This window comes from Oryctolagus cuniculus, chromosome 9 (genome assembly GCF_964237555.1).
Source record: "Oryctolagus cuniculus chromosome 9, mOryCun1.1, whole genome shotgun sequence".
In the NCBI taxonomy this organism is placed as follows: domain Eukaryota; kingdom Metazoa; phylum Chordata; class Mammalia; order Lagomorpha; family Leporidae; genus Oryctolagus; species Oryctolagus cuniculus.
This window is the reverse complement of record NC_091440.1, coordinates 105,771,802-105,793,428: the sequence shown is the minus strand read 5'-3', so window position 1 is coordinate 105,793,428 and position 21,627 is coordinate 105,771,802. Positions and strand designations below refer to the sequence as shown.

The window sequence follows — 21,627 nt, the reverse complement described above, 5'->3', positions numbered from 1 at the left end:
GAAGTCCCTGCTCAGCACGCTCCGCCCGCTTCCTCTGTTGGACAGCCCGGGTTCGAGTCCCAGCCCTGCTTGCTCACTGCACACCCTGGGAGACAGCAGGGAGACAGCAGTGGTGGCTCACGTACAGTACATGCGTCCCTTCCACCCACGCGGGGGACCAGGATTGAGTTCCTTGCTCCTGGCTTCAACCTGTGCGGTCCCTGGCTGTTGAGGGGATCCGGGGCCATGCTAGGTCTATTGCCTGCTTTGCACCCCACAGAGAAGAACAGGAAATTGTCTGAAGCATTCGCTTGCCTTTGTAATTCAGCACGTGCTACTTTTCCCAGGAGTCGTACTGCAGTCCTATTTAGTTTCCGTTAATAATATATTGAGTTTGTAGGCTCCAACACATATGCCGGAGACTGGCGGTGGGGAATGGGCTGGGGACCAGGCTGAGAAGCGAATCTTTGATGGGAAGAGCAGCCACATAAACACCAGGGATTTGCTGGGCTGCATTTCATAGAAAACAACCAATCAACTCCCCACCGTTGTAAGCTACCGTTGATGCGACAGAGGCGTGAGCCGCCGTGGCACTGAGTCAGAAGGCCCTAGAAGGCCAGCACTTTGGGGATTCCTCTCTGTGCCTGGGGGTAGAGGGAGTCTCCCAGGAGAACACCTGTGCAGGAGAGGAGCGAAGCCTGGAGACGCGGACGGGCGCTGCACACACGGCTCCCGGGAGATCCGCTGCTGTGACACTGTCCCTGCCTGGCGCCTGGGGTGGGCACGGCTTGCAGACGCAGCGTGGGGTATGATCTCATTCTCAGCACCACGGCCCCAGCTGCAGTTCCAGGCGCACCCAGGAGAGCTGAGTGAGTGCTCCCCATCCCCTCCTCCCTCCCTTCCATGCGGAGGTCTCGGGTCCCTCCTATGCTGGGCACAAACACAGCGGTGACCACAGCAGACACCAGCCTGCCCTCCTCCAGTTTCACAAGAGTAACAAATACGCCCAAGGGGGAAGCACAGAGGCCGAGGGAGCCAGAGAGGGCTCCGGAGAGGTGACGAGAGCATCTGTGAAGACACCACTTGACAGAGATGGGGCAATGGGGAGAGGGCAGGAGGGCAGTGGAGACACAGAGGAAGCAGCCAGCAAAAACGGCCGATGCCAAGGAACGCCGAGAACTTGGCAATGAAGGAGAGCTGAGCAAAGGGCTGGCTCCACCGACCAGGGCCTCATACACAGTGTCAAGGAGACATTTGCCCCTGGCAATGAGAAGACACGGAAGGATTTCACCCATGACAGTGAGGATGAGGTCTGCACAGCACGCATGCTCACCAGTTGGTGAGCTCAACTCGGCAGTCCCCCCCCGGGAGGCTGGCAACAGCTTTGACCCATTGCCTACTTGGAAAATCAACAGCGGGAAAGGTAAATGAATGTCCAGCGGGAGCCGCTCTGCAGGCCACGGGGAGAGTCGGAGATCTGAGGCTTCTTTAGGTTGCTGATGCTGAACCGGGCTTCAGTGCAGATTGCTTGTTTCTGTACTGCCTCGCTCTCCTGCAAGGAGTCTGCTACAGGCCCAGGTGTGCAACCCTACAGCTCAGCTGTGCAACCCTGAGCTCATTTGCATCATTCTTTCTGGTGTCAGGTCACATTGCTCTTCCCACAAGGACTGCTCCCCCACCCCCACCCCCGCTCACAGGCTGTCATTGTCTGGGACGGGGATGGCCGTGGGTCGGGTCTGTGCAAGGCTGGATTTGCACAGTGGCTTGTTCTGCCGTCTTCAAACCCTGGGCAGCTGTTTCCAGAGACAGGGAAAGCTTGGCATTGCTTTCAAGTCCTGGACGCATCCTTGGTGCATCTTTCTGATGTTTTCCATGGGCCTTACTGGGTTTCTGACATTACGCCGATTGCTTTCTGGCCACGGGTGGTTAGCTCCGTTGGACAGAGCCAAAGGCACAGGCTTCAGGCTCACAGCTGAGCTCCATGGCCATGGAAGATGCCTGGAACTCCAGCCAGCAGCCTTGGAGATAAACAGTCCTGAAGTTCAAGTCTGGCTCTTCCGGCAGATGGCATTGAGACCTGCAGATTCCGGAAATCGTCCGCTCCTGAGTCAATTCTTTCCGTATTCAATGGGGAAGATAATAACACCTTTCTCCCAGGGTCGTTGCCAGTATGAAATGATACGGCGTCAGCTTGCCTGTGTGGTGCGTGGCTCACGCAGCTGCGGAGATGCCAGCGCTCCCTGTTCTTGGAACTGAGGGCCCCAGACAAATGTGCAGATGGCTCTGGGCTCTCCCAGGGAGACAGGGAGAAGCAGCTCCAAGCAGAACCCCTCCCTGCTGGAGGGCAGAGCGCTTGCTTCACGGGGCCAAAGCAGGGAGGTCCATGATCTTCTGTTGCTTGGAAACCATTCTGAAGGTGGACTTGGAGATGCCCGGATCAGAGATGCTGTATGAATTCAGAGCAGGGGCCAGGCTTGCAGCAACAGAACCCAGGGTCTGTGCAGAATGGGAACGGCAGGCCCCTTGCCAGTCAATGGCAGGGGCATCCTAAGGCATCCTAGGTGATGGCCACAGGGTCTCTTGAAATGGGAGGTGGCATGGAGCAGGGGTTAGGAGTGCAGACCCAGGAGCGAGAGAACGTTCTTCCAGCTCTGGCCGTGTCACCCCACACAAGCCATATAGCCTCAGGTCGCTTCCCTGTAAACTGGCAGTGACCCTGCTCCGCACCCCGTAGGATGGCGGTGACGCCTGGTGTGTGCTAAGCCGCACCTACAGCAGCTGCTCTCACTGCTGTTCTCACGCTGCTACTCTGGAGTGCGTGAGGCTTGGGGCACTGCCAGCACTTGGGCACCATGGCCGGCGGGCTCTCCGTGCCCTCTGGGCCCATGCCCCTCCTGCCCACAGTGTCCGTTTCTGCAGCTGCCTCCTGCAGACTGATCTCCACGTGGGTCGGCCGGCTCTGCAGCTCACGTTTCTATCGGTGTTGAGTTCAGTCCCCAGCTCAGCACAGGTGCTCACTCGCTGCTTGCCCAGGGAGCAGGGAGATGATGGCTTGTTGCCCTGACTCCCATACCGGGGTGCTTGGTGCCCTTCTTCTCGCTCAGAGAGGTGACTTTGAGCTCTCAACTCCCCTTCCCCGGGCCTTGGGTCCCCCCTTCTTCAAAGTGGAGCTTTTAGCCTAGAATAACCTCCAAGTGCCCACCCAGCTTCAAGAATCTGAGGTTGTCTGATTCAACGGTGCTTACGGTGCGGCCCTGGGCTCAGAGCTTTCTGACAAGATCCTGCCCCCCAACTTCTTAGCGGAGGGCGGAAGGGTCAGTGGGCTCTTGGAGGGGGCAGGTGGGGGTTGGGGGTGAGACGTGAAAGCTCACAGAGGAAATGAAGCTTGCACCAGGGCTGCAGAAAGCCACGGCGAAGGCCGGGCTGAGGAGCAGGCGGAGGAAATGGGAGGGCAGCCAGGACGCGGGACTTCCCTGGGGCCATGACGGCGGTTTATTAGTCTGTGACTGGATGGAGGCAGGCTATCTCCTGCAGGATCATTTTAATAACCGAGAGGAAATGGAATTAAGGATGCTGGCTGGGGGTGGGGGTGGTGGGGGAGGCTGTCCTGCAGGTGGGGAGTTAATTTGTCTCTGCTAGGGTTGCTGTTGATGATCTCTGATTGGATCCCTTTCAGTTGCCCTCCTGCAAAGTGTTTCTCACCAGGGGGTCTCTGGAGAGGAGGCTTTGGGAGGAGAGAGGCTGGGCATCCGGGGAAGCCAGTGTAGGGTGCCAGTGCAGGGTGACCACGGGATGGAGTCCTGGCTGCATCTAAATGCAAAGCCCATGCCCTGGCCTACGGGCCCTGCAGTTGAAGACGACTCGGCTCTGTCCATCGCTGGCTTCGCTCTGGGAAGTCCTCACGCTTTCTAAGCCTCAATGTCCCCAGAGAGTGACGTGGAGTGACCTGTAAGGGCCCCAGGGCTGTGGGCAGGCGGGGACTTCTGTTTATCCCTTCCTGTCCCAAACCATAGCTGCCTGTGCTCACTCCCATTCACAGAGGGGAGCACTTCAAGTTATGGATGACACAGACTCTAACTGGGCTTGAGGCTGGCAGTGTGTAATCCCCAGGTCCCTGCCTCACTCTGAGATACCGCCTTTCCTATGGCCCTGTGGATTGCATTTTATACAAGTCCCTGTTTGAGATTTAACACCTGCAAGTAATGGGTGGGCAAAGTTCCGCAGCCTGGATGCAAGCTGGACTCCGAGAAGGCTAAAATGAAACCCGCGGCCTGACTGGCAGCCACACACAGGACACAGAACCCCAGGGGGCTGGGGACGCATGGTTATGACGCCCCCTATGCTGTCCTCCCTCCTGCCTACCTGGTCCTGGGCCACACCCTCGCTGTCTGGTGCTGGGGCAGGGTCCCCCTTCCCAACAGGTCTCTGCCCTCTGTCTCACCCTCATCCCTCCACCCTGCTTTCGCCAGGCACATCTGCCGGTCTGACCCGTCACCTCCTGCCTGTGCAAAACCCTATAATGAGTCCTTGCCACCTATAGGATGGCGCTCACCTCCTTGGTGTCCCACAGAGGCTTTCCTGCTTGGGTCTCACGTCCGCAGATCCGCTCTCGGAGCAGCAGCTCCATCCTCCACCCAAGCCACCGGCTCCAGAGCCCAGCACCAAGGCGGCTCTGGGCGAGCTCCCCCTCTCTGCTCTTCTTTCCTGGGGTTATTCCAGATTCCACTTGGGAATCCCCTTTCCCTATCTGCCCAAGCCTCCCCCCCCCAGACTAATCCATAAATCCCTTGTTGGAATCCTCTTGTCCCCACATGGGGTCCTGCTCAATTCTTCGTGCTCTCTGCGTGACCCTCTCTCATTGCTGCCTGTTGGCTGGTTATAGCGTAGCCAGGTGGAAAAACCCAAAGGTTACGGCCCCACATGGATGCAACAGAGACACACAGGTCCCCAGACAGAAGGGAGTCTCTTTGGGTTGGCCAAGCCGAGGAGCCACGGTGGGCAATGACCACAATCCAAGGCTGCCCAGGGTGCCAGGGGTTACTCGTTTCACAGGGCTGCCTTCGAGGGAAGTTGTACACACGCATCAGGTTTCGAGGAGGTTCCGGGAAGTGTTAACATGCACACTTAAGGGGCGCATGGTGCACATGCCCACTGAGGGGGATGTGTGTCCAGCGGGGGGGTCGTGGTAAGGGTGGTCTGGCTTTCTGTGTCCAGAGGCTGAAGCTGAGGAAGCAGCGGCTGCTGCTGCACACTCCCTGCCTCGGCGGCTGTGGTTCCTCATCGAGGGTACTTCACGGCCTCCAGTCCATCTGCAAGGACATTGGGTGACCTTGACAGAAGTCAAGCAGGCTCAGCTATTTGCTTTGGTGGGGGTGGGTAGGCTGGGGGGTGCTATATTATTGTGTGTAGGGAGCTTTAGTGACATTGAGCTTGACATTGAGCTCCTTGATTCTTTTTTTTTTTTTTTGTAGTCAAGGGTGTATTGCTTGACACATGGGCTCAGATTCCAACTTGGATGCTACCTCTGGTCCTGAGCAGTAGGGCCGCAGGGATGACACTAGAGTGGCTTGTGTGTGTGGTCGCCTGTGCATTCTCACACGCGTGTTCTGAGTCCCCAGCCCCTCCTTCCCGAGTGTGCGCAGTCGGAAGGTGGCCACCGTTGGAAGCCTGGTCTGGGAGAGGCTGTGGAGCCCTGGGGAGGGCTCCGGGGACCTAAGGTGACAGAGGGACACTCTGCAAAGGTGATGCGTATCCTCGGGGGCAGCAGAGTGTTGCAAGGAGAGGCCACACGGGCACATTTGAGGAGGTTGAGGCACAGGTGGGAGGGAAAACGCGGAGAAGCGTCTGGGTTGCTTTGAAACAATAAACTTTGGCTGCAAGGATCCGTGACGATGGCGGAGCCAGTCCGCACTGAGCGGGCAGCTGCCGGGCGGACGTCTGCGCCGAAGTGTTCTTGGTGCACAGCTGTGGCTGGCTGGGCAGATTCTGCGAGTTTTTGTTACCAAGCCTGCGTGCAAGAGTCTCTTCCCCCTAACGTCCTGGCTTCATTTCCCCATTTGACTGCCGGCGGCTCTGTTTTCATTCCGACAACTTCCGTAGGTCGTCGGCTTTCCCGAACACCTGCCGCGTGGCCGCTGTGGGCACTCACTGGCTTTCTCTGAGAGCCTCCGGCCAGAAGGAGCCACGGAGGCAGAGACTCGCTGGCTTCAAAGAGTGCATCCAGGGTCAAGAGATTGTCCATGCGCATGTGAGATATTCTACTTTGTAGTATTTTGCTCAGTTGTTGCTGCCACTGATAGCAATACTAACTTATTTAAAATAAATAAAATAAAATAAAGCTCTCAGGGCCAGTGTTGTGGAGCAGAGGTTAAGCCACTGCCTGTAACACCAACATCTCTACGAGTGCTGGTTTCAGTCCTGACTACTGTGCTTCCAGTCCAGCTCCCTGGGGAAGGCAGCAGAAGATGGCCCAAGTACTTGGGCTCCTGCCACCTATGTGGGAGACCCAGTTGGAGTTTCAGGCTCCTGGCTTTGGCTTGGCCCAGCCCCAGCCCCAGCCCCAGCCCCCGCCACTGCAGCCATTTGAGGAGTGAAAAAGCTGACTGATCTCTCTCTCTCTCTCTTTCTCTTTGTTGTTCTCTTTCAAATAAACAAATCAATTTTTAAAAATTAATAAAGCTGTTTCAACATGTAATTAAGTCAATGTCTTGCAGTGGAGCTTGGAGGACGTTTAATATTATTTTTAAAAAATAAAATGGGGTAGCAAAGCTGTGGCACAGTAGGTTAAAGCCACAGCCAGCAGCACCAGCATCTCATGTGGCACCAGTTCGAGTCCCAGCTGCTCCACTTCTGATCCAGCTCCCTGCTAATGCACTTGGGAAAGCAGCAGAAGGTGGCCCAAGTGCTTGGGTCCCTGCTCCCATGTGGGAGACCTGGAGGAAACTCCTGGCTCCTGGCTTTGGATTGGCCCAACCCTAGCTGTTGCAGCCATTTGAGGGAGAGAACCAGTAGATAGAAGATGTCTCTCTGTCTCCTTCTCACTCTCTCTGTACTTCTGCCATTCAAATAAATAAATAAAAATTTTTTTAAAGATCAGTATGGGCATTTGGTGCAGGAGTTAAAAACTCCACTTGGCATGCCTACGTCCTAGATTGGCGTGGCTGGGTTTGTGTCCTGGCTCTTTCCAACTTCCTGTTAATGCGCACCCTGGGAGGCAGCAGGTGATGGCTCAAGTACTTGGGTTCCTGCAAGAAACCAGGATTGAATTCCTAGCACCCGATTTTGTCCTGGCCCAGCTCTGGCTGTTGCAGGCATTTGGGGAATGGGCCAGTGAGTGAAATCTCTCTCTCTCTCTCTGCTTTCAAATAAGTAAAATCAATACATAAACATTCTAAAAATAAGATAAAAAACAAATGTAAAGTAAATGCAAATAAATAAATAAATAAATAATTTTTAAAAGCCTCCCCAGTTGATTTCAAGTGCTTCCAAGGTGAAGGCCCAGAGCCAGAGCCGTCATGTGGCCTGGGTGGGCAGTGCCATTCTGGACAGGGCAGCTCTCCTGAATCCAAGGACTGCAGGGCTGGCCCGGAAGCTGGCCGCCCGCCATGGACAGCCGGCAGCGCCACTCCTCACATCTCCTAGGGATGATGGGCGGCAAAGGGAGGGAACGTGCTTCGTTCACAGCAGCAGGAAATTGGGTTAGGCCAGGGGAAGTGGGTCAAGGCCTGGGCAGGCTTCCCGCTGAGTCAGTGTTCTCTGTGATGAGCGGGAACCTGGGAGCACCGTGGTGCGGGCAGCTGGGACACTCTCCCGGGCGCCTGTGCAGGCAGTGCGGGGCTGAACCGTCTGGGGGCTTTCTGAGCCCTCTTCCCAGAGCCCTGAGTACAAAGGCTTTTGGGGGCAGCTGGCCATGGGCCTCAAGGGCAGAGGTCAGGAGCCCTGGGCAAGCCCGTCCCCTGCCAGACCACAGTCTCTCTCCTTCCTCACCTGTGACCTGTGGTGACGGAGGCCAGGCTGGTGCTGTGAGGGCACGCAACGCTCCACGCAGGAGAGCCTGTGCGGGTGGGACCCAGCACTCACACTGGGGCTGCTGGCTTGCTGCAGAACTGAAGGGGGAACTCAGGCTGCAGCTTCTGGGGTGCCCTGGAGAGAAAGGGAAACCCTGGCAGAGCAGGGGCTGCTCCCCATGAATGGCACCTGCTTAGGGAGGGGGCAGGAAAGGGAGAGATGGAGGGGGAGAGAGGGGCGGGAGGCACTGAGGAAGGAACACGCAGCCTCATCTCCTTGTTTGTGTTTCTTGTATTCAGGAGGCGACTCCTGGCATCTTTTTAAATCCATCAGACAGGAACGGCTGGCTTACACAGCCCCGCCCTGCAAAGCTGGCCATCTCCCTTGCAGGGGGAGAGGAGCTGGCGGGCTCGGGCCAGGCTCCAGCTCCTCTCTGGCACCTGTGGGCAGGCAGCACGTGGGGCTGCTCTTTTAGACCAGGCGCTCCCCCTGCCTGAGTGGGAACCACGGGGCGGGGTAGAGGGGGAGGCAGGACAGGTGGGTGAAGTGGGGTCTGTCTCTGCACTTCTCTTGGGCCCCTGGGCTTTCCTGGTGGCAGTGGGGCCGCCATTCGTTATATCCCATCTCTTTCTGACGTTCCTTGGGGTAGAGGGCCTGGATCTCCGTGCCGACTGCCTCTGGAGGCAGCCGGGGCCAGCACCGGGCAGAGGTCTGAGCTATGCTTCTCCCTGGGGCCAGACGGGCATCCTGGTCTCTGCATTTTCCCTGCTCCCAACCCTGCCCTCTGGAGTAGCTCAAAACAAGCTCACTGCCAAAGTCAGCCCTTCCTCCTCGGACAGAAAGCTCGGGTTCTCTCTTCTACTCTAATCCTTCTCTGCTAGTTTCTAGTCTTTTAATTAATTGATTAATTAATTAAATGTATTTACTTATTTAATTTTATTTATTTAATCAGAGAAAGAAGGAGAGAGAGAAAAGAGGCAGAGCAGGACAGATCCCATCACTGGCTCATTCCCAAGAAGCTTGCAATGGCCCCAGGTCAGGGACTGGAGCCAGGAGCCCTGTCCCTCATGGGGGCAGCAGGAGCCCCATTACTTGAGCCATCACTGCGGCTCCCCCAGGTCCGCAGTGGCAGGAAGCTGGAGTGAGGAGCGGAGCTGGGCGTTGAGCCCAGGTCCTCTGGTGTGGGATGAGGGTGTCCCAACCAGCATCTTAACTGCCAGGCCAAGCCTGCACGTCTAGTCTTTATCACAGAATATTACAACATAAACCTCTACAAAACCAAGACGCTTCTGGGTACTAATGAATGCACTTTTCTGCTACAGCTTATGTGGTAAGATTTGAGGAGCAACAAGAACTTTGGTCATTCTTGTCATTGTCATTCGACTCACTCCTATGCACACTGTGGGGCCGGGCTAGTGCTCTGCTCTGCACACAGGGTATGGAGCCCCCCCTCGGCAGGGAGCTTGTCTACAGTGGTGGAGCCAAACCCCCAGGAGAAGAGTTGTGGTGGGGAGGGGGGAGCTGGGGTTGCGACCGCCCAGGGAGGGGCTGGGGTGGCCGCAGTGCTGTGGTGGTGGCTTGTTAATGCAGACTTGTCGGCCCCTAGGTGTCTCTCTTGCAAGTATCTGGATGCTGCCAAAAGCCAATGAAAGCTCATCTCACAGCGCGTTTTTTTCTTGCTAGGACCTCAGACCAGCACAGAGTGTCCCAGAGCCTCAGTTGTTGAGGGTCCAAGAGAATCAATCATTCATTCATTCATGGAACGGGTCTGTGAAAGTGCCTTCTTAAATTTATTGTAAAATATACACAATGCAAACTTTACAACATTAATCATTTAAAAATGTACAGTTGAATGGCATTAACTATGTTGACAACACCGTCCAGTCACCACCATCATCCATCTCTATAACTTAGAGGTTTTTTATTTTAAAAGATTTATTTTATGTACTTGAATGGCAGAATTACAGAAAGAGGGAAAGACAGAGAGAGAACGAGATCTTCCATCTGCTGGTTCACTCTTCAAACGGCCACAACAACCAGGGCTGGACCAGATGAAATCCAGGAGCCAGGAGCTTCTTCCGGGTCTCCCACGTGGGTAGCAGAGGCCCAAGCATTTGGGCCGTCCACTGCTGCTTTTCCCAGGCCATTAACAGAGAGCTGGATTGGAAGCTGAGCAGACGGGACTCCAACTAGCACCAATATGGGATGCCGGCATTGCAGGTGGAGGCTTTATCCACTACTCCACAACACCAGCCCCAAGTTGTTTTTTAAACTTATCTATCTGAAAGGTAGAGAGACAAAGAGACAGAGTAACAGAGAGAGAACTCCCAAATTCCCACAATACCCAGGGTTGGACTGGGCTGAAGCTAAGAACGAGGAGCTCAATCCAGGTCTCCCCCATGAATGGCAGGAGTCTAACTCCTTCTTTCCTTCTCTTTTATTAAGATTTACTTATTTATTTGAAAAGCAGAGTTACTGAGAGAGGGAGAAACGGAGAGAGAGAGGTCCTCTATTCACCGATTTACTCCCCATATGGCTACAACCTTCCGGGCTGGGCCAGATCTATGCCAGGAACCAGGAACTCCATCCAGGTCTCCCATGAGGATGACTGGGGCCCAAGCCCTTGGACCACCTTCTGCTGCTGTTCCAGGCCACTAGAGACAGCTTCATTGGAAGTGGAGCAGCCAGGACCGGAATCAGCACCCATATGAGATGCCCGCATCGTAGCAGGTGGCTTTACCCACTTGCCAGGACGAGGGCCCTGGGACCCAGCCTCTTGGGTCATCACCACTGCTTCTCAGGATCTGTCCTAGCCTGAAGCTGGGGCCAGGAGCTGAAGCGGAGACTCAGACCCAGGAACTCAGATACGGGAAGCAGATGTCTTAACCCACCTTAACCTCTGAGCTGAATACCTGCCCCAGGACTTTTCATCATTCCAACGTGGGAGTGTTTTATAAACCATATATATAAAGGAGGGGGGAGTCAGAAATTAATAATGTGCTATCTGAAGTCTTGACTGGGCAACAAATGTTTCCATCCACTTGCCAAGTGTCTGTTATGTACCAGGCCCCAAGAAATACGAAAATAAATGAGACCAGAACCCTGCTGGCGAGACCTCTTAGTCTGTGATGTTGGCTGCCTGTCCAACTTCAAAGCAGAGTGGGAAGAAACAAAATGTTCTCGGATGCAGCTCTGTGTCTTGAAGGACGGCAAGTTTGACGTATTCTCCTTTCAAGGAGAAATGAAAGATGCTTTTACCAGTGACCCCAGCTTCACCCAGTTACCAAGAACCATGGGATCTTCCGCTCTCTTTCTGGTTTTGCTTTGTTGGGCCTCTCGCATGTGAACAGAGATGATAATGTAATAACTATCATTGATTTAGACTCTTTTCCTTGACTAAGCTTTTCCCCTAGTTCTCACCCGACCCTCAGTCTACCCTGGAAGAGGGGGCAGGGCAAGGGAGAGAGCCACTGGGTTACAGATTGGGAAGAGGGCTCAGGCCAAGAGGCAGTTCTGGCTTTGCCCAAGGCTGCACAACTTGTAGGCAGGCCATTACTGTGAGCAGGTCTTTGGGGGCTAGAGAAAGCGGTTGGGAGAGGCGCAGCATGGCAGGGAGGGGGGTTCCACATCAGGGAGGAGGAGAACTGGGCACGGAAGCATCTTTTATGTTCGGAGGCAAGGAGCCCAAGTCCAATTGAGTCGTGGAGCCGCCTGCGGGTAATGCCACTCTTGGCAGCTGGGGAGGCCGCGGGTGATGAGATGGAAGGTTTTGATGGGCACCATGCTGTCTGAAAGGCAACTACATCGCAGCAGCTGGAACAATCTCCAGCACACTGTGCTAAAAGCCAGAAGCAGCACCCCATTTGAAGCAGGGAGGCAAATGGCAGGCGTAGGCATCTATCCAGACCACAGGGGCCCGGTCGTCCAGCCTCTGGGACCTGGGGCTCCGGTGGAGTGGCTCATGGCGGGGGGGGGGGGGGGGGGGGGGGCTTGTTCTCTTGAAATGCTGCTCTGCTCTCAACCACTCCTGCCACTGTGCGCCAGACACGGTACCCAACATGGGGCTACAGAGAAGAGAGCTCCTGCTCTCGGAGGAACTCTTTTTTTTTTTTTTTTTTTTTTTTTTTTGACAGGCAGAGTGGATAGTGAGAGAGAGAGACAGAGAGAAAGGTCTTCCTTTTGCCATTGGTTCACCCTCCAACGGCCACCGTGGCCAGCGTGCTGCGGCCCGCACACCACGCTGATCCGATGGCAGGAGCCAGGTACTTCTTCTGGTCTCCCATGGGGTGCAGGGCCCAAGCACTTGGGCCATCCTCCACTGCACTCCCTGGCCACAGCAGAGAGCTGGCCTGGAAGAGGGGCAACCGGGACAGAATCCGGCGCCCCGATCAGGACTAGAACCCGGTGTGCCGGCGCTGCAAGGCGGAGCATTAGCCTAGTGAGCCGCGGCACCAGCCATCAGAGGAACTCTTGGTGTGACCACTAGCATCACTACAGAGCAGCCCGGCCAAGTCCATGTGCTTGACCAGGTGCTACCTGTGCTCTGTATCACAGTTCCACAGTCACGTTTCCCAAATTCATTCTGAGTTCCACACGTCTCAATTCTTGTTTCTGAGCTGAAAAAATAAAATTCTATCCCATCTCTGTGTTCTTCAGGCATTTTGGCTTGGTAGTGCAGCGTTTTTACAGCCGGTGATCATGTTAATAGGTCAGATAGATCGAGTCGTAATTCATGATGATAGCCCAGGCCTTCCTGTTCCTAGGAGTCCTCATTTGCTGGGAAAGGAGTCTCCTGGTGCTCCAAGGGCCCGCAACTACCACTTCTGAGCCAGAGCCAGGGCCTTGATGAAGTCCCGGCCCCGAGAGAGGGTCAGTTCTTGGACCTGCCTCGGCACTGGCCCCAGGATGATAAATGATACAACCTCTTCTGTGCTCTTCAGTTTCCATATTGACTTTGTGACCTCTGCCAAGCACCGTGCGGCTTGCCAACCCCCGTCGTTTCCAGCAGTGTTGCGTCTAAGTAGGGCACCTGGATTAAACTGGCTGCCCTGAATGGTGCGAAAGGTGGAATTACGGTGCTCTTTGTTGTTGCTGTTGCTGGTAATTAATGTGTCTATTAATGGAAATATCAACAGGGTTGGGAAATGGAGGAGGAGGCTTGGAAAGTGTTGCCAGCCACCTCCCGCTCTGTCAGATGGAAAGGGATAACCAATGGAGTAAGAATCCTGTGGACTGGGTTGAAGGTGGTTGGAATTTGTCCAGCTTCTTTCTGCCCCCTGAATTAAGGGGAGAGAGGTGGCAGCAGCCCTAGCGCCAGCCCCAGAAGCCCAGCGAGGCTTTGCCAACAACCAGCACCAGCAAGCCCCTTCGGCGTGGGTAGTGTATGCAGGTGCACTCTAATTTCACTATTTTGAAGTAATTAAGCTGCTTCTTCAATAAAAACAAAGCTTCAGATGTGCCCTGGTTTTCGGTCTTCCCCTTCCTGTGCCTTCTGAGTGAATATCTGCAGGATGTCTGGATTCTTGGCAGCACAGAGAGCACAGCCCGAGGATGTCTGACCTCTCTTCGGTTCCCAAGGAACCGGGGAGCTCACCTACGGCAGGGCACCCAAAAGCTCAGGGAGAGGTGAGGGCTTCTCAGATCTGAAGGGCCTCTTTCCTTCTCTAATCCCAGACAGGAGAGACTTCGGAGAGGACTTAGAGGTGGAGCTAGGGAATGAGACCAGGGTCCTAGCTGCGCTGTGTGGAACACGTGGAAGGAAGTAGGCACTGGCGAGCAGGGATCGATTTGTGCACAGGACAGATGGCTGCCAACGTGAGCTCTTTGAGACTTTAAACCTCAGCTCTCTTACATGTGTGCAAAGACCTAAAGAAAACCATGTCAAAAGAACTAAAGGAACGTGAGAACAATGTCTCAGTCAACAGACACTCTTAGGAAGGACAGAATAGAAATTCTGGAATTGAAAAGTAGGGGAAATGAAAAATTCACCGAGGAGCCCAACAGCATATGCAAGCAGGCAGAGCTGGAGTTGGCTGAGGCCACCCGGTCTGAGGAACACAAAGCAAAAAGAATGAAGAGACACAGCAGAGTCTCAGGAGCCTGCGAGACACCACCAGGCAGGCCAAGTCACACGCAGCGGCGGCTTCAGAGCGAGAAGGAGGTAGAAAGAATATCTGGAGAAGCAGTGACTCAAAATTTCCAGATTTAATGAAAAGTATTAAAGGACACATGTAAAAAGCTCAACAAGCTTCAAGTGAGATAAACTCAGAAGTCCACAGCTGGACACATCAAAATCAAATTTTTGAAAGATGGAGACAAAGGCTTTTGAAGGCACACAGAAACAATTCATCACACACAAGGGGCTCCTCCGAGCTTAACAGCCGACTCCACAGTGTTAGGCATGGAGGCCAGAACAGTAGGGTGGTGTAGTCTGAGAAGGCAAGGAAAATAAACCCCCAAATCGTATATCTGGAAAAACTGACCTTTTAAATGGACAAATTAAGATATTTGTAAATAAACGGAAACTGGAGAAGTTTGTTTTTACCAGGCTTTCCCTACAAGGAATACTAAATGGACCAGCATTGTGGCACAGTGGGTTAAGCTGCCATTTGTAATACCAACATTCCATTTTGGAATGTCAGTTCAAGTCCTAGTTACTCTGATTTTGATCCAATTTCCTGCTAATGTATTTGGGAATACAGCAGAAGATGGCCTGAGTGCTTGAGCCCCTGCCACCCATGTGGCAGACCTGAATGAAGTTTCTTGCACTTGGATTCATCCTGGCCTATCAATCTGGGGAGTGAATCAGTGGGTGGAAGATCGCTATCTCTCTCTCTCCTTTTCAAATAGATTAAAAAAAAAAAAATACTACAAGGGAGTCCTTCCTGTTGATATGAATATGTATAAGATGGGGCTAGTGTTATGGCAGGGTGAGTAAAGCCACTGCCTGCAGTGCTGGCAACCCATATGGACATTGGTTCGAGACCCAGCTGCTCCACTTCCAATCCAGCTCCCTGTTAATGTGCCTGGGAAAGCAGTGGAAGATGGTCCAAGTCCTTGGGCCCTTGCATCCATACGGGGGACCTGGAAGAAGCTCCTGGCTCCTGGATTTTACTTGGTCCAGCCCTGGCTGTTGTGGCCCTCTGGGGAATGAACCAGCAGATAGAAGATTCCCCGCCCCCCCTTCTCTCTCTCTTTCTCTCCCTTTCTCCCCCACCTCTGTAACTCTGGCTTTCAAAGAAATAAATACATCTTTAAAAAAGAAAATGTATGAGATAGTAATTTAAATCAATATAAAGAAAGTATTGGTAAAAGTGATTATTAGTTAAATATAAAAACAGTACAAATATATTTTGTTTGTAACTTTTTAAGTTTTTACACATTTTAAAGGACAACTGCAAAAAGCAGTAATTAAAATTCTACACCGATGCACAAAATGTATGAATATGTGATTTGTGATGACAGTGGAAGTAAGGAAGAAACTTCTAGGAGCAGCATTATTGTATACATTGAAAATAAATTATTACCAATCTGGATGGTTACAAACTGAGACATTAATGGTAATCCACAGAGTAGCTACCAAGGAAAAAAGTTAGAAATATACAGTAAATAGGAGACTTAAAATGGTACACAAGGAAATACCTCTTTAACACAACCTGCAACCCCCAACCCGAGGCTAGCACCCCTGACAGCCAGCCAGCCACCAGGGGCTGCGACCCCACCAGTACCCAGCGGAAGGAGCCCACCGGGGCCTCAGCACCAGTACAAGATCATCACAGTCATGTGTTTTCATTTTTTTTTTAAACATCCTTCTGGAATAAAGTAGAATAAATCAAATGAAGTTGGTAACTAGGGACCTGGTGTTGGGCCTCCTGCCTGGGTGTCAATCTACCCTGTTAATCACCATGCATGATTTTCCAAAGTGCTATTTTAAGAAGCAGTTACAAAATGGCTTTTCCACGGCTGCATCGGCTGCATCGGCCTTGTTGCTATCTTCCAGGACAGGAGGCTCTGTTGGGCAGCGCATGGCTTTTTTTGCAGAGTTAAGCAGGCAACAAGCCTATTGCTTGAACCCATGGGTGAATTTGTCACCCCTACTCCGTCCTGGGTCAGGGGTGTGGGGGGGGGGGGGATGGGGAGGAGGCTGTAGGTTCTTTGTAAAGCACCGGGACACAGACACCAAGGGGGTAATCACGGCATGTGTGGTGTCTCAGAGAGAGATGGGTGCTGAGGCTTGGGATTAGGGAAGGAGCAGAGACCCCGGGGTGGAGGCAGGAGCAGAAAGAATGTGGGTGCCCTCGTTTGCTTCTCTCAACAACTGAGGTATGTCAACGCCTGTGAAGCAGGAACCGATGGCTCCCTCCGGCCTCTGGGCACCAGGAACCCAGGCAAACCGGCATCGCCCAACAGGGCTATCTTTGGCCTGCAGGAAGCAGCAAGTCTTCCCTGAACAGTTTCCATGGCAACTGCAGGGCTGGGGCTCCCGAGGGCAAGGGGGAGGGAAAGGGAGGTGGAGAAGGCACGTGGTGGCTTTTCTGGAAAAGCCCATCTGTTTCTCTCTCCCAGGAAACCAAGCTGGTGGGAAAAATAAATAAATAAATGGCTTGGGCATCGGGTCTAGAGAGAGAAGGGAGAGAAGACGCCACGATGCTCCAAGAGCGGCTCTCCCAGGTGGGTGGCTCCCTGCGCTTGCGTAAAGGCAAGCGGCTGACAACCACAGAGGTCAGACGGGCCTCAGTGGGTGGCAGCCTGGCGGGATCGGGGTGGGAGCTGTCCTCGGGGGCCTCCTCTCAGCCACAGCAGGACTTCTTCTTGGCTGGGCGGCCAACCTGGATCGTGTCCTCCCTCGCTGTGTCTTCCTGCTCCTTGAGGACCCTGGGAGAGGGGCAGGGGGGACGCATGCGGGAGCTGTGAGGCCTGGGAGTCGGCAGGTTCCAGGTTGTTGGGGTAACACGGGGAGAACCCGGCCTCCCCAGCGTGCAGGTGCGTGACGGGGGTGGGGCGGGGGCAGACGGGGTCCCTGGGTCTCCACAGCCTCTCACAGTGAGCAGCCTTCAGCACGGCCCCCTGAATATAGCTGTGGGTTGTTCACTCTACAGAAAGGCCGTGCCAAGTGACTGTAGCTCCAGATTAGAGGCAGGAAGCAAGGGGTTAAAATGATGGCAAGGACACTTCCCAGGCACTATCACCTGAAGCAGTGCCTTTGATTCTCACAGCCTGCGAGTGGGCAGGGAGGAGCCGGCTGATGCTCCCACTTCGTCCCTGACAAAGCTCAAGAGGCTCTGCCCTGGGCAGTTGTGCCAGAGAAGTCTAGTCTAGAGTTTTTTTCTCTGCAGTACATAACCTCTCTAACACGTGGAAGAGTGGTTCTGGTTCTTAATTATTCAAATGAGGGGCCGGCACTGTGGCGCAGCGGGTTAACGCCCTGGCCTGAAGTGCCGGCATTCCATATGGGTGTCGGTTTTAATCCTGGCTGCTCCACTTCCGATCCAGCTCTCTGCTATGGCCTGGGAAAGCAGTAGAAGATGGCCTAGGTCCTTGGGCCTCTGCACCCACGTGGGAGACCCAGAGGAAACTCCTGGCTCCTGGCTTCGGATCGGCGAAGCTCAGGCCATTTTGTGGCCAATTGGGAAGTGAACCATCGGATAGAAGACCTCTCTCTCTCTCTCCATCTCCTCTCTCTGTGTAACTCTGACTTTCAAATGAAATAAAAAATAAATCTTTCAAAAAATTATTCAAATGAAAGCACGTTTTAAATTTCCCAGAGTGAGTGCTAAGAGCACATTGGGCACTGTTGAGCACTGGATGGATGGACGTACAGATAGATAGACGGACGGATGCGTGGGACAAAGTGAATGCCTTGATGTGTGAATGAACGGATGGATGAATGAATGGCCAAGGACTGCAAATGCGTCCCGGTGGGTTTTGTTTTTCCAAGTTTTGGTGTTGGGCAGGGCTTTGAGCACTCGTGTTTCTATGTGACCTGTTCCTCTGGTGCCGTCGCTGTGTCACAGCCCCTCACTCCCCGGTTCCTCACTCTGCCCCCCAAGAACCCAGGAGATGACCCATTCTAGCTCCTTGCTGGCTGCCAGTGTGGAGGGACCCAGGAGGTGACCTTTGACCTCCCCCAGGAGCCCCGGGGAAAGTTAGCCTTTAAGGCTTGGAGCAGAATACCGTGGCCAGCGTGACCAGCAGGGACTTCTCCAGAAGGCTCCTCCGAGCCCTGCGATCCCTCACAAAGGTCCACCCTTCCACCCTCCACGGCCAACAGGTAGGGAGGCCTCCTCCAGCCCGGCCCAGCTGGTCCCGGGGGGTTACCTGGCTAGGTGCAGCAGGGACTCCTTGGCATTGTGACCGGAATAGGCACTGCATTCATAGAAGATGAGATTGTTCTCCTGGAATTAGAAGGCGGAGGGCCATGGGCAGAGGGCAGGGGAGCTGCAGGGGGCGCGGGGAGGTGAGAGAAGGCTTGTGTGCCTCCACCTGCCACACTCACTGCCCATCACCGGCCCCTTAACTCCTCCAGCTGGCTCCGCACTCGACACCTGCTTGACTTCCGCACTAAGCACCTCCCAGGTGAGCTGCACCTTCCGCCGCCTTGGGCCCGCCCACGTCCTCAAGTGCCGCCCATCACCTGTATCACTTGGCCTTCAGGCCCAGCCCTGCGAGTCTGACAAAGACACAAAGTCCAGGGCAGGGAGACGAGGCTGGAGAAGGCGCTTGCGTTTGGTGGCTGGCAGGGCTCCCCACAGCATGCTTTTCCAAGGACACTGCGTTCCCTGGGCCGCGGGCGGGCGCCGTGAAGCACCCGAGAGAAGTTCTGCAGGCCAGCTGGATAACGCGCCAGCTGCCCGGGCTGTCGGCACTGACCCCACCAGCCCAGTGCTGTGCTGAGTGTGTGTGGGGGGGCTCTGGGTCAAGGCTCATCATATTGTACTTATCACTCCCATTAATGGATTGATTGCTTCTACCGTGATGCTAATGGCCCCGAGCCCTCGCTTCTGGAGGGGCTTAACGGATGCCTTGTGCACTGGGGAGGCAGGCTGCCAGCGCTGGCTCCCATCCCGCTCTCCCTGGCCACGCCCCACAGACCCAGTCCCACCCTCTGCCCTCTTCCCTCAGGCCCATAGGCTACATTTCGCCCTGTCCACTCCATCAGACGCTGGCCTTAGGCCAGTCTGTCACCCAGCAGAGACTCTCAGATGGAAAGTCACCATTTGCCCGCCAGCCTCAGGTTCTGAGCCCAGCACTGAGGGACTGTGTGATCATTTGAATGAATCGCTTGGACTCCTCTGGGTCTCAGTCTTTTGTCACTGACCAGACAGAGAAAAAAGCAAATGGGATAATAATACGGGTCTGCAGTTCCTTAAGCAGACTCTTTGGATCCAGATGTATTTAGGAATCCAGAAGTGTTGAATTTTGAAATGGTAATAGTGCAAGGTCTATGGAACACCTAATGCCCTCAGTGGGTCTGAGACATCATCTTATAACCAGAAAGAATTAATATTTCTTCAGTGAATGATTTGAGTCTTCACTCAAAAGGAGGTAAAAAACACAAACAGCCTTATGCCACTTCCCAGTAGATTTTTCTGCCAGATGAAATGCAAGAAGATGTTTTGCGTTTTGGGTTTGTGGTGCCTGGTGACCCTGCAGAGGCACCTGCCAGGCCTCGTTCTCCCTTGTCCTCCAATCTCACGTTCTGTGTGTGCGCTCGGAGGCTCTGGGCCCCTGGGGCTGTGAACAGCAAGCCTGCAAGGGACTGTGGACTCACAGAGCTGGCAAGCACCCTTGCTCCCAGATACACTGCTCCACCCAGACCAAACCGTGGCCGGAAAAGCAGCCATGGCACAGGCACTGTGTTGTTCCGCCCCACGTCCATGAAGCCTGGCTGGTTCCCTTCTTGGGCGGGAGGGCAGGTGTGTATTTTTAAAATTATTTATTTATTTATTTGAAAGGCATAGAAAGAGACAGAGACAGAGAGAGAGAAATCTTCCATCTGCTTGTTCACTCCCCAAATGCCTGTAAAAAGCAGGGCAGGGCCAGGCCAAAACCAGAAGGTGGGAACCCAATCATAGTCTCCCCTATGGGTGGCAGAGACCCAAGTATTTCAGCCACCATGGCTGCCACCCAGGTTGTGCATTAGCAGGAAGCTGGAATCAGAAGCAGGGTCAGGACTCAGAGGCAAGCACTTGGAGACTTAACCTCTGTAGCCACGCCCGCCCCCTGCTGCTTATTGTTAAAGGCAGTTTTTCCAGTGTGAACCCCTCCCCCGAGGCCATCTGGAGCTCACAGCTTTGAGGCTCGATGCTGACAGGCTGAGCTCTCTAACAGCGCGGCCCAGAAGCCCCTGCGTGGAGTTCTCATCGCGAAGGGGAACCAGCGCGAATGCAGACGCTGGGATTCAAGTGTCAGAGGGGGCCTGCAATCAGTGACCTCTTACTGTCTCAGCCTTTAGGATTCTGAGTTCCAAGCCAGAGAGTTTAGGATACTTCCGTGCACCTCAGAGGGCCCTAAACAACTGCGCTTATGGTCTGTGGCTTAAAAATTTTTTTTAAATTAACTTTTATTTATTTGAGGGGGGAAGGGGAAGGAGAGAGAGAGAGAGAGAGGGAGAGAGAGAGAGAGAGGCTCATCCACAGGTTGACTTTCCAAATGCCCAGTGACCCTGGAACTCAGTCCAGATCTCCCGTGTGGATGGGAGGGACCCAGACGCTCGAGCCTTTATCTGCTGCCTCACAGGGTGCACATTAGCAGAATCTAGACCCAAGAGCACAGCTGGGACATAAACCCGGCCACACCAGTGTGGGATGTGAGCATCCTAAGTGGCACTTTAGCCACTAAGCCAAATGCCCACTTGGCTTGCTTTCTTTTCTTTTTCTTTTTTTTTTTTCTTTTTTTTTTTGACAGGCAGAGTTAGACAGTGAGAGAGAGACAGAGGAGAAACGTCTTCCTTCCGTTGGTTCACCCCCACAAATGGCTGCTACGGCCGGCGATCCGAAGCCAGGAGCCAGGTGCTTATCCTTGTCTCCCATGTGGGTGCAGGGCCCAAGCACTTGGGCCATCCTCCACTGCACTCCTGGGCCACAACAGAGAGCTGGACTGGAAGAGGAGCAGCCGGGACAGAATCCGGCACCCCAACCGGGACTAGAACCCGGTGTGTCGGCGCTGCAGGTGGAGGATTAGCCTAGTGAGCTGCGGCACCGGCCCACTTGGCTTTCAAGTGCAGGAGCTGGGACCCTGTGCGACTTCCAGAGAAGATTCCCACCAGTGCTCTTGGGCACATGTCCACGTGCCCTGGGGTGGGGGTGGGGTGGGGGTGGGGTCCCACTCTGTCCAGAGGGATGGAAATACTCGCTCTTTACCTTGGCAAGCTGTTCTCCGAGGCCTCGGGGGACTTCCCGCTCCTTCTCATTGTCAAGTTTATTGCCTAGCAGCAACACAGGCACACGGTCTCCCACAGCGTCCTGCAGAACAGATAATCCACCAAGTGAGAGAAGCATCCATAAGGAGCGCCCAGAAGGACAGCCTGGAAATGCTGGCTGGGGAGGTACAATCTGGCTCGAGAATCCCCAGCTGCCAGCACAGGCCCCAGAGCCCCCTTCTGCGACAGCCTCAGTTTACCACGCTTCGGCAGGGTGCCCG

The 21,627-nt window shown here is 54.2% G+C and overlaps 1 protein-coding gene across 9 annotated transcripts in view; it reads right to left on the bottom strand.

The window, feature by feature from the left end:
* Positions 1-9,755: 9,755 nt before the first annotated feature.
* CRACR2A (calcium release activated channel regulator 2A) overlaps positions 9,756-21,627 on the bottom strand; it is a 212,075-nt gene continuing 200,203 nt past the window's right edge. For 6 of the 9 annotated variants that reach the window (XM_051850217.2, XM_051850216.2, XM_070048428.1 and 3 more), the window contains 3 exons: positions 21,348-21,449; positions 18,304-18,380; positions 16,650-16,860 (listed from right to left, as the gene is read on the bottom strand). In XM_051850217.2, coding sequence (XP_051706177.2) covers positions 16,776-16,860; positions 18,304-18,380; positions 21,348-21,449 — 264 coding nt within the window. In that variant the 3' untranslated portion in view covers positions 16,650-16,775. Of the gene's footprint in view, positions 10,268-16,649; positions 16,861-18,297; positions 18,381-21,347; positions 21,450-21,627 lie in introns of those variants that run through there. The other 3 variants (XM_051850218.2, XR_011378673.1, XR_007921043.2) reach the window with 3 other exon arrangements.